The 12,642-nt window shown below is 43.2% G+C and overlaps 1 protein-coding gene across 1 annotated transcript in view; it reads left to right on the plus strand.

Moving 5' to 3' along the window:
* sacm1lb (SAC1 like phosphatidylinositide phosphatase b) overlaps nucleotides 1-12,642 on the plus strand; it is a 64,701-nt gene that overhangs the window by 32,810 nt on the left and 19,249 nt on the right. The window contains exons 6-7 of the mRNA XM_056286035.1: nucleotides 6,990-7,049; nucleotides 7,150-7,183. Coding sequence (XP_056142010.1) covers nucleotides 6,990-7,049; nucleotides 7,150-7,183 — 94 coding nt within the window. The remainder of the gene's footprint in view (nucleotides 1-6,989; nucleotides 7,050-7,149; nucleotides 7,184-12,642) is intronic.

A 12,642-nucleotide genomic window follows, 5' to 3' on the forward strand; every position in this document is an offset into this window, starting at 1 on the left:
CTATGACTGGGTGTAAAGACAAAGGCAACAGGAACATTGCTGTGGCTGCTTTTAATTCAGATAAACAGTTGGCTGATGAGTTAAACAAATTTTACTTAAGATTTGATAATCATGACTTCAAGATCAATTGAATGCATTAAAGAACAGCACTAGAGCTCCACCAGCTTTTACTGTTAATATAAAAAGTGTGGAAAAACGCTTCAAATCACCAAGGCTATCTAAAGCCCTGGATCTGATAAGATCTGTGGCCAGGTTCTTAAAACCTGTGCTGAACAGTTGTGTGGAATCTTTCACACCATTTTCACACGATCCCTTCGGCAACAGAGGGTCCCTAAATTATGGAAACATTCCACAGTTGTACCAGTTGCCAAGACTAAAACCCCTGTGACATTAAATGACTATAGGCCAGTAGCGCTGATGTCTCTAATCATGAAGATATTTGAGAAGCTCATTAAAAACGGGGTTTTATCGCAGGTGGAGAAATTCCTTGATCCACTGCAATTTGCATACAGCCCCGATAGGGGTGTACAAGATGCCATGATAACACTTATGAATTTTCTGTACCGCCATCTTGAGGGGACAAATGCTCATGCCAGGCTGTTGTTTCGATTTCTCCTCAGCCTTTAACACGATCCAGCCACATCTGTTAGCAGGAAAGCTAATTCATCTTTTCAAACTGGATCTTAATCTAGTTGGCTGGATATTGGACTTCTTGACTGATAGGTCTCAGTGTGTGAGGGTTAATGGCTCCTTTTCCAATCAGCTGTACTCTTCAACCGGTTCCCCTCAGGGCGTTGCCTCTCCCCGTTACGCTACATCTTGTACACTAATGACTGTCGCAATAGCAACCATACCAATAGACACATATTTACATTTGCTTATGATTCAGTGATTGTAAGTCTTCTTGAAGGGGAGGAGGAACAACATGGACCTGTGGTCGATGACTTTGTGTCTTGGTGTGATGAGTCCTCATCTCATCTCATCTTCAACCGCTTTTCTGGGGTTGGGTCGTGGTGGCAGCAAGCTAAGTAGGACACTCCAGACGTCCCTCTCCCCAGCAACGCCCTCCAGCTCCTCCTGGGGAATCCCAAGGCGTTCCCAGGCCAGATTGGACATGTAGTCCCTCCAGCGAGTTCTGGGTCTACCCCGGGGTCTCCTCCCAGTTGGCCATGCCCGGTAAACCTCCAAAGGAAGGCGCCCAGGAGGCATCCTAATCAGATGCCCGAACCATCTCAACTGGCTCCTTTCAATGCAAAGGAGCAGCGGCTCTACTCCAAGCTCCCTCCGGATGTCCAAGCTCCTCACCCTATCTCTAAGGCTCAGCCCAGACATCCTACGGAGGAAACTCATTTCAGCCGCTTGTATCTGCGATCTCACCCTTTCAGTCACTACCCAAAGCTCATGACCATGACCATAGGTGAGGATTGGAACAAAGATTGTCTGGTAAATTGAGAGCTTTCCCTTCCATCTCAGTTCCTCAGACTTGGAGGTGCTGGCTCTCATCCCAGCCATTTCACACTCAGCTGCAAACCGCCCCAGTGTGCGCCGGAGGTCGCGTTCTGATGAAGCCAACAAAACCACATCATCTGCGAAAAGCAGAGATGCAATTCTGAGGTTCCCAAAATGGACACACTCTTCACCTTGGTTGCACCTGGAGATCCTGTCCATGAATATCCTGGACAGGATCTCATGATGAGTCCTTTCTCCACTTAATGTGTCTAAAACTAAATGATGATGACATGATGATCAGCTTTAGAAAGACTCCTCCTAGTCCTTTACCAACCAGCATTAAAGGTGCTGACATTGAGCTTGTGGACAGCTACAAATATCTGGGGGTTGTTCTCCACATCAAATTGTGCTTTGAAACTCATGTTGCTTCCACATCAAAGAAGGTCCAACAAAGACTTTTTTCCCTGAGGAAAATGTGTACATTTAATGTCTCCTCCCAGATGATGACTGTCTTTTATAGAAGTTTTATTGAAACAGTTTAATGTATTTTATTGTTGCTTGGTTTGGTAATTTGACTCTGACCAATAAAAAAAGGCTTGATAGACTCATCAAATGGGCTAGTAAGATTTCACAGAGAAGTCAAGCCCAGCTTCCTGACCTTTATAATAAGAAGGTGTTCAGAAAGGCTACTTCCCTTCTGGAGTGCCAAGGTCACCCCCTTCGGCCAGAGTTTGAGCCGTTACCCTCAGGTCATTGGTTGAGGATGCCCTGTATTAGGACTAAGAGATACAAGGCTTCCTTTGTCCCCACTGCTATTCAATTGTTAAATGGTAGATAGTATTCATCGGTTGTCTGCAGATCGCTTGTTTCCATGGTCTGTATATTTGAACTCCTTTGGTTCACCTTGCCCACTGTGCCCTATTGTCCATCAGTGAGGTGTCAGTTCTGCCTGGGTGTTGCATGTTTTGTTTTGTGTGAGACTTTTATATATACTGGTTGCAAACTAATTTCCCTGTAAGGGACAATAAAGATGCTTTGACTCTGCTGGTTCTTTTTGATGATTGTGTCTATGTTGGATGCCCACCTTAGGTCCTGGGAGATTGTGGAACCCAGAAATCTGTAGGTTTTCACCGCAAACACCGTGCTGTTTAGTATGGTGTGGAGGGGGGCAGTGTTGGGGACTCCTCCTGAAGTCCACTGTCATCTCCACTGTTTTGAGCATGTTCAGCTCCAGGTTGTTACGGCCATAGCAGAAGGTCAGCTGTTCAGCCTCCCATCTATATGCAGACTCATCAACATCTCGGATAAGGCCAATGATGGTTGTGTCATCTACAAACGTCAGGGGTTTAACAGACGGGTCACCTGAGGTGCAGTCATTTGTGTAGAGGGAGAAGAGTAGAAGGAAGCGCACATATCCCTGGGGGGTGCCAGTGTTGATTATCTGTGTGCTGGATGTGATTTTCCCCAGCCACCTCCTGTCTGTCAGGAAGTTTTTAATCCACTGGCAGATGGGAACTGGTACAGTGAGCTGGGTGAGTTTGGAGTGGAGGATATCTGGGACGATGGTGTTGAACGCTGAACTGAGCAAGCAATTATCCGACTGCACTTTGAACAGAGAAACAGGATCTTTGCTTGTGTCCCTGGGGAGTCGAGTTGTTTGAAAATGTAGTGCAATCCCATGTTGACTGCAATGCAGTCAACATAGGATTGCACTGTCACTTCATCCTTCACTGACCTGTTTGCTCAGTAAGCAGACTGCTGGGGGTCGAGCAGGGGGCCTGTGATCTCCTTCAGGTGGGCCAACACCACTCTGAAGGATTTCATGACCACAGATGTTAGGGCAATGGGCCTGTAGTCATTAATGCTGTAATATGAGGCTTCTTGGGGACCAGGATGATAGTGGAGCTCTTGAACTAGGAGGGGACTTCACACAGCTCCGGTGATCTGTTGAAGATCAATGTGAAAATGGGGGCTAGCTGGTCAGCACAGACTTTAAGACAGGATGGTGACATGCAATCGTGGCCTGGTGCCTTCCTGGTCTTCTATCTCTGGAGGAGTTGGTGAACATCCTCAACAAAGATCCTGAGTGCGGGTGGGGTTTGGTGGGGAGGGCTGAGTGGCTGGCAGGGAGTGCAGTTGGTTGTGTGTTGTGGCCAGAGAGGGTGAGGGGTGTGAAAGTTTGCTTATCAAACATGCAGTAAAACCCATTTAGATCTCAACCAGTTGACTGTGCCCTGCATTGTGGGGGGTAGAGCGAGGAGCAGAGGAACACTAGGTCCATATTAAATATTAATTTCACTACATAGGCTACCTGGATACTCCTTGCCTCTCTGAAAGGACTCTGCCAGTGAACTCTATCTCTGGGCCTGGGGGTCTGTCTGTCTGTCTGTGAGATTTCCCCTCCTCCTCCCTTCATTTCTTTTGAAGCTCTGCGTTCTCTTTCTCGTGGTTTTTCACGTTTATATAAATTGGTGGTGTTGCCACAGTAGTGAACAGCCTTCCTACACACAATGCAAATCACAAGGTTTTCATTTACATGTGTAAAGTAACTCCATACAATGCTCCTTTTTTTCTCTGCCATCACTGCATGTGTCGGATTGGCACCAGTAGTCAGGGTGCGTGCCGCTCCGCGTGCGGTGCGCACGACGTGTATGTTTGTGTGATGACACAACAACAGCAGTGGAGGAGAAGCAAAGTGCGTGTATGTGTTCACGACAATAGAACGTTGTTTGCACAGACAGTTGAAATGAGTGACTTATAAGAGAGAAACTGAAACTGGCATCAATCCCATCGCGCTAGAATCGATCTGGTATCTGTACCCAGGTGGTATCGATAGTATCGATATTTGGATCGACCCACCCACCCCTAATGGAAACGCTTTTGTCGAATAAATAATGATGCAGCAAATATTACGTGACAGACTGGCTATTTGGTCCTATTGCATTGTACAACAATTTCAAATTGAGTTTAAACAAACTAATCAGCAAAGCACTGTCTTTAAATGATCTGCAGCATAACTTTCCCAAGAGCTGTCCAGCTCACTACTTTACCTGTATAGGAGAGACTCTCCACTGTAAATGAAAGGACCCATTGGTTCATGCCTCAGAATGCTTAATTTTCCTTCAAATTTTGATGCTAACAGTTGATTATGAACTCTGATTATGCTAAAATGAGTGTGGTCAGCTCAAATACTCGCAGTCAGTCAATTACATAATAACTGTGACAGGCCGTTTCCATTTCCATCTCTTCCTGTCTTCTGCGTCTTCCTCTGTCACACCAGCCACCTGCATGTCTTCCCTCACCACATCCATAAACCTCCTCTTTGGCCTTCCTCTTTTCCTCTTTACTGGCAGCTCCATATTCAGCATCCTTCTGCCAATATACCCAGCATCTCTCCTCCACACACCAACTTGAGCAGTCCCTCTAATATAATCATTCCTAGTCCTGTCCTTCTTCATCACTCCCAGTAAAAATCTTAGCATCTTCAACTCTGCCACCTCCAGCTCCGCCTCCTGTCTTTTCGTCAGTTCCACTGTCTCCAAACCATATAACATAGCTGGTCTCACAACCATCCTGTAAACCTTCCCTTTAACTCTTGCTGGTACCCTTCTGCCGCAAATCACTCCTGACACTCTTCTCCACCCACTCCACCCTGCCTGTACTCTCTTCTTCACCTCTGTACTGCACTCCCCGTTACTTTGGACAGTTGACCCCAAGTATTTAAACTCATATGCCTTCGTCACCTCCACTCCTTGCATCCTGACCATTCCACTGGCCTCCCTCTCATTCACGCATAGGTATTCCGTCTTGCTCCTATTGACCGTCATTCTTCTTCTCTCCAGTGCATACCTCCACCTCTCCAGGCTCTCCTCAACCTGCACCCTACTCTTGCTACAGATCACAATTTCATCCGCGAACGTCATCGTCCATGGAGACCCCTGCCTGATCTTGTCTGTCAACCTGTCCATCACCATTGCAAACAAGAAAAGGCTCAGAGCCGATCCTTGATGTAATCCCACCTCCACCTTGAACCCATATGTCATTCCAACCGCACACCGCACCATTGTCACACTTCCCTCATACATATCTTGCACCACTCCTACATACCTCTCTGCAACTCCCGACTTCCTCATACAATACCACACCTCCTCTCTCGGCACCCTGTCATATGCTTTCTCTAAATCCACAAAGACACAATGTAACTCCTGGCCATCTCTATACTTCTCAATCAACATTCTCAAAGCAAACATCGCATCTGTGGTGCTCTTTCGTGGCATGAAACCATACTGCTGCTTGCTAATCATCACCTCTCCTCTTAACCTAGCTTCTATTACTCTTTCCCAAATCTTCATTCTGTGGCTGATCAACTTTATACCTCTGTAGTTGCTACAGTTCTTTACATCGCCCTTGTTCTTGAAAATCAGTACCAGTATGCTTCTTCTCCACTTCTCAGGCATCCTCTCACTTTCCAAGATTGTGTTAAACAATCTAGTTAAAAACCTCACTGCCATCTCTCCTAAACATCTCCATGCCTCCACAGGTGTGTCATCAGGACCAACTGCCTTTCCCCTCTTCATCCTCTTCATAGCTGCCCTCACTTCCTCCTTGCTAATCCACTGAACTTGAACCAGTGACATGAAAATGAACCACTGAAAATGAACCAGTGACTGAAAATGAACTCACTGAAAATGAACCAGTGACATGATCCATTACAGCAACAAGACACATTTCTTCAAAAAAAAGCAATATGTTATCAGGTTCAGTCCTAGTTGCTTAAAAACTTGTAATTCCAGTATTGGAGTGCATTTGAACACATTGAGTTAAGGCCATCTCAGCAGCCTGTTACCCAATTTAAGAGATATGACTACCTGCAGGTGAAGAAAGATCTCTTGAACCTTATGCCATTAAAACATTCTGCAAAGTAAGATCCTCTGCTCCATAATCACACTTTGAAGGGGATGAGCATTACGGATGAAACCTTCCACTGTTTTCAATAGTTTCTTATGCACACCTCCCTTAAGAGTGTCCAGTGGTAAGCATAAAATGGGGGTGGGCTTTCTTAATGAGCTTATTCAACCTCCCTGCCTTCCTTTTCTGGAGAGTCCCCTTCAAACACAGGCATAAGAATGGTGCTAGCAGCAACACTGATAAAATACAAATCACAGTATTGCAAACATTAAAATAGCCCAGTTTCTTAAGAAATATCTTTCACTATCCCTTTTTATAGAATATGTCTGCGTTAGTGGTCCAGTCCAGCTAACCATCTAGCTGTACTCCTAGAAACTTGAAGGAGAGGACATGCTCCAAGTCTGTCTTTATCTACTCATAATAGTGAATGATATTATTTGATATATCAGTAAAACAGTTTTTGATTACCAAAGTTGTTCGTTCATCATTACAACTACCAGCCACAGCCAGAATTGGCATGTTCCTTGTGGCTGGTGGTGTAATTTTTTTACTGACCACTGCAAATATAATTCATTTGAATTCTGCACATTCTGTTATGAACTGACATAAGCTAATTCTACTGCTTCTTCTAGGCAGATCAGCGCTTTGTCTGGAATGGTCATCTCCTGCGAGAATTCATCGCACAACCAGAGGTAAACTAAAGTCAATACATTGTAGGTGTCCGAACAGATTCAGATTCATTGTGACATGATAAAACCATTTATTTTGCTAAGTAATGGTGTCTTCTTACAGCTACACAAGTTTGCCTATCCCGTTGTTCATGGCTGTATCCTTTCCTGCTGGTATTGCCACTGTCCACATCATTCATCTCAAATGAATGTCTAGAGGTGGCAGAGTAGTTTGATCCCTGCTTTCTGATGCGTATATATATGATCCTACTGATTTGAGGTCAGTTCATATTGAAAATGCATTCAAAGTATAATTAAGGTGCATAAAAACATAATCCCCCATTGACACTGAATTAGATTAAATTGGTACAGAGCAGAAATGTAGAAATGAAAAAAATATTGCTGTAAATAAATTTAGCTTGCATGCATGCTTGTGGGAAGTGAACTATAAAAGTTTCCCCCATCCCACAGGCAAATAAGAACATCAAACCAAAAACAACCTGTTTTAGGTCTAACTTAATTCACCCTTACATATGCAAGTAAACCAACACACAAGTTTGATTCCTTCGGCCGTGTCCCACACAGCGCTGCACAGTACAGCCAGGTTATCAAAAATGCATTTGCGCAAATTAATGGCAGCATAGAAATAGGCCTACATACATGTTTTCAGGGAGAATTATGTATTTTTCTAGAAAATAATGTTTGGCTGTTCTTTATTATTTTGTCCATGAAATGCGACTTTATATCAAAATAAATCCATTTAGGGAAATGGCATGCTGTTGTCACACTGCCTGCTATTGAGTGAAACTAAATCTAGTTTTTAGTGTTTTCTTTTGCTATAAGTTTATTTACATTGGTCATATTTGTAAATGTTGGAGTAAAACATACCCATAATTAGGGGACCAAGCACTGTAGGTGCAAAGACACCTTGTTGTTTACTTTATTATTGTTATTATTAAGAGATGGAAATGGATGATTCGCTGTGGCCACCCCTAACGGGAGCAGCCGAAAGATGAATAATAACGATAATAATAATATGTCACTTTGAGCTCATTTTCATCAGGTTTTCATGCATGAAAACTTGAGTTTTTTTCAGCGTTGCTAGGATGGTGGGCACTTGGAGATAGCCCAAGGCCCAGGTCAATGCCAGCCTAGGTGGCGCTGGTAGTGGCATATCAGAATAATCAGAATCAGAATCATCAGAATCAGAATACTTTATTAATCTCCGAGGGGAAATTGGGTTCTATTACAGACACTCACGCTCTAGTTAAGAAAAAAATAAAAACTAACAAGTTTCAGACTGACGCAGTTGTCACTTCCCCATCCAGTGACCACGTTGTTTGAATATCAAATGTATTTGTGCCCATCTGAGCACCCATGGGCGTGTTGGTCTTAAAATGAGGTGTGGTCAGGCGCATTGAATGAATGAATGAATGCCTTTATTTGTCATTGCACAGCTGTACAACGAAATTAAGTGCAACTCCCTGGTGGTACAAAGAAGAAGAAGAAAAAAATATATATACACACACACACACACACACACACACACACAAATAGTCAAAATACAAATAGACACACATTTGCAGCACAATCAACATTTAATGTATGCGTAAGTGTAAAAATAAGTGTAATTTATCTAGTGTAATTACACTAGATAAATAGTCTGTGTATGGCACTAACCCAAGTCAGCATATTTTTTTGCACATGCCAAATGTACAGGTGTTATTGCACAGTTTCACGATATTAATGCAACCATAGAGTTTAACAGAATTCAGTTCTTTCATGGCACTTGGGTAGAAACTGTTCAAAAGCCTAGAAGTACGGGTCTTGAAAGACCTATAGCGCCTCCCAGAGGGCAGCAGAGTGAAATGGTGGTTGCCTGGTTGAGATGAGTCCTTGATTATGTTTGTGGTCCGACGTAGGCAGCGAGATCTGTATATGTCCTCAAGTGAAGGTAGCTGTGTGCCAGTGGTTTTCTGTGCTGATTTCATCACTCTCTGCAGAGCTTTCTTATGTGCCAACCGTGCAGCTGGCATACCACACTAAGATGCCATAAGTGAGGATGCTTTCTATGGAGCAGTGATAGAAGGACACCAGCAGTGGCTGGGACAAATGAGCTGTCCTCAGTGTCCTTAGAAAGTAAAGCCACTGCTGTGCCTTCTTAACTAGGGAAGTTGTATTGACAGTCCATGTGAGGTCCTGGGAGATGTGTGGGCCAAGGAATTTGAAGCTTGTCACCCTCTCCACCATGTCTCCGCTGATGTGTAAGGGAGCAGGTTCCTCTTCCTGTTTCCTAAATTGCTGTCTTAATGCAGCAGAAAGCGATTGCGCAATTGACCAACAAAAAACTGGTCTTAAGTCAGTGGCGCAGTAATTTACTGTTATTTTAAGGGCACATTGTTAAGGTAGTAATATGCACGCACCTACAGGCAGGTGCACAACATGTTATATTTTTGAAAAAATACTACATGGCAAATCCGCCATTATAATAGCAATCCACCTAGGTGCAAACACACCTGAATTTTAAAGGGAATGGGAGATGACACTGACTGGTTTATTTCATGTTACACCCGCCATGCGCCTTACTTTGCGGTCAGATTATCGGCCGCTACACTAGCAAAAGTGGTTTTAGACATGCCGTAAATGCACTTGCACTATGCCCTTTAGACCATGCACTTAGATCGCTAAAATACAGCCCTTTAGCTTATATCTGAGCCTGTTTCAAAAATTCAATTTTGTAGCATTCAATCACATTATGGACAGATGGTATACATGTTAGTTAAATCAACACAGATATCAATTGATTTTGTAATCCAGCCGCTGAAAAATGCAAGAACTCCATTCAACTTTCATGTCATAATTTAAGGTGTTATTGTTTACGAGCTATAGACTGTATTGTTGATGCAAGCATTTCCCCATAGACAGTCTGGGTGACCATGTTTTCAGGTTGGATCAACAGAACTTGGCAGCCAACTCATTTCAATGGGAGCTATTCAAGTCAAGTCACTCAAGACAGCTTTCTAATAGAGACATGTTGGAAAAGAACAGCACAGTAAACCATTAAAAACCAAAAACAATGATTTGATTGACCAAGTTGTTAATCATCAGTTCATATGTTCATAGTGCCACTATAAAACATGAACATGAGTGTAGTGCACATCAATCGGCAGTCTTGCACAAACTCGCAAGGGAGATTTAAGTTCCATATCACAGAATGTTGAATCAGTTCATCTGGACACAACGTTTATTGGAAGAGAAACGTTTCATCAACTCATCTAAGTGACCTCTTCAGTCTCAACTGACTGCAGGTATCCCCACCCTTATAAACAATACAGTGGCATAACGATCTGTTTCATATGCAAATATGGCAATAGTACACGTGGCTACTGTAACTCTAGTTAATGGTCACACATATTTGCATATGAAAATGGTCGTTGGTTTAGGTTGTTATGCCACTGTATTGTTTATAAGGGTGGGGATACCTGCATTCAGTTGCGATTGAAGATGTCACTTAGAAGATTGATGAAACGTATCTGTCAATAAACGTTGTATCCATATGAACTTTCACCTTTCTGTGATTTTCTTACCTGGATTATTGAGCATGCATCAAGACGTTTAAGTTCCACAGTTGTCAAGGCAGCTTGTGAGAGCGCGGCTTTTACCTTTTATTTTTTTAGAGTTACTTTAAGCAACAGTTTTTTTTTGTTTTTGTTGCTGTACTTACTTATTTCTAACGGGCTTGCATACATCATATTTTATTGACGCTAGATGGAACCACCTCGATCCACCACAGTTACTCAGGTAAAATCTGTTTTATATTGGATGTTTTCACGTAGACTTCCAGGTTAGAATATTCCAGCGTTGTTTAACTCTCATCATGAAATCAGTGGTTTTGAGCAAGCTGTTAGTCGTGACACATCATGATGAATACAAACTTGTCTTTCTCTGAGTCCGGTTCTTTGACTTCATCATAATTAACTCAGTTTCAAACGGATTTTCTCAGTATGAAATTCACCTGAGCTGCATCAAAACAAAGATCGTGTTGGTTGTTTTGGTAAGAGCATTTCCCAGGACAACGCCGGCTACCTCTGCTAGTATTGTAGCGAATTCAGGGGGCAGTCGGGGAACCGTCGCCACAGCCGGGACGCAAACCCGTATCTCTCGCACCGCGGCAACGTTAACCAGTCGTTCTAAAGGGTTTGACCCGTTTAACGTGTCTACTTATCCATGCTCTTTACACTACCCCCCTCTTTCGGGAAGCGCGTCCCCACGCTTCAGCATATCAGCTCCCTCACGCGTCTGGGCACACGCGCTTCCGATGACCTCACGGTCTCACCATCCCACTTCTGATGCCAATATAGCGAATTCAGGGGGCAGTTCGGGGAGCGATATTATGAACCCTACATAGCCCTCGCCAAAATCCCGTACCCTGTCCCAAATCTCGCGAACGGACGCCGGATTTCCGCTGCGTTGCTAAGGAAACAATCAACTATCAACTCGGTGCGAAGCAAAGCTAACGTTAGCTACCTTCAATTTTGTAATTTTGTATTTTTCGCAATTTTGGACAGCTGGCTGCTTTTGTAATTTTGGACTGCTGGCTGTCAACAACAGAACGGAGGTAAGTAACGTTAGTTGTCTGAACATGAACATATATCTAATAAATAGACTTTCTCACATTTAAGAAAGCTGATCAGTAAGTTGTTACCTGTGTATAAATGTAAAAGTCATATTACTACAATATAGGAGCTCGTTTTGTTTGTAGTCATGATAAGGGGTGAAGTATCCTATGCTCAAACGTGGAGCAAGCAAAGATTGAGTTAAAAACGTTAATGTTGATTGTGGATAACTTAGACAGGTTAAATTGTGGGTGTACAGCGTTTCCTTGATGAGCGCTAACCCCATAACAACATATTTTCGCGTTGCTACGGTGGCGCACACGTGACAAAGCCAGAAACGGGATTTTGGCGAGGCCTATGTAGGGTTCATAATATCGCGTTCGGGGAACCGTCGCCATACCCGGGACGCGAACCAGTCGTTCTAAAGGGTCCGACCTGTAAGCCAAGGGCTAACACGTCTACTTATCCATGCACGTTATATATATATATATATATATATATATATATATATATATATATATATATATAATTTAGTTTATTTTGCTTGCGCTGCTTGTTCTTTTGCTCCCTTACAGCAGTCCCTCTCCGCCATCCATCGCGGCACAGTGCCCCCGAGTGGCGATGGAGTGTAGTGTCCACAAACAAAACATCCCCTCCATTACTCATGGAAATACTACTATGTCATTATGACTGAACTTAGCCTAAGCGGCTTTAAACATTTCCATCTGGAGAAGCGAGCAAAAGGAAGAAAAAAAAGTGACCTCCAGATGGACCACATACAACTTAAAAAAAAAAAACCAAACAAACAAAAAAATGAAATTGAAATACTGGAGCACAATTTGGTGGGTTTGTAAAATAACAGGTTAGGCTTCTTAGACTGAAATTGCAATTGGTCATGGGGGACAATTGATTGTTGATGTTTACCATAAACCAACACAGACTTTTAAAACAATTGGAGTAAATATTTCTGCTCCATGTTTCTCACACGGCCAGTTGTATGT

The sequence above is a fragment of the Lampris incognitus genome, chromosome 9 (assembly GCF_029633865.1).
Source record: "Lampris incognitus isolate fLamInc1 chromosome 9, fLamInc1.hap2, whole genome shotgun sequence".
Lineage (NCBI taxonomy): Eukaryota > Metazoa > Chordata > Actinopteri > Lampriformes > Lampridae > Lampris > Lampris incognitus.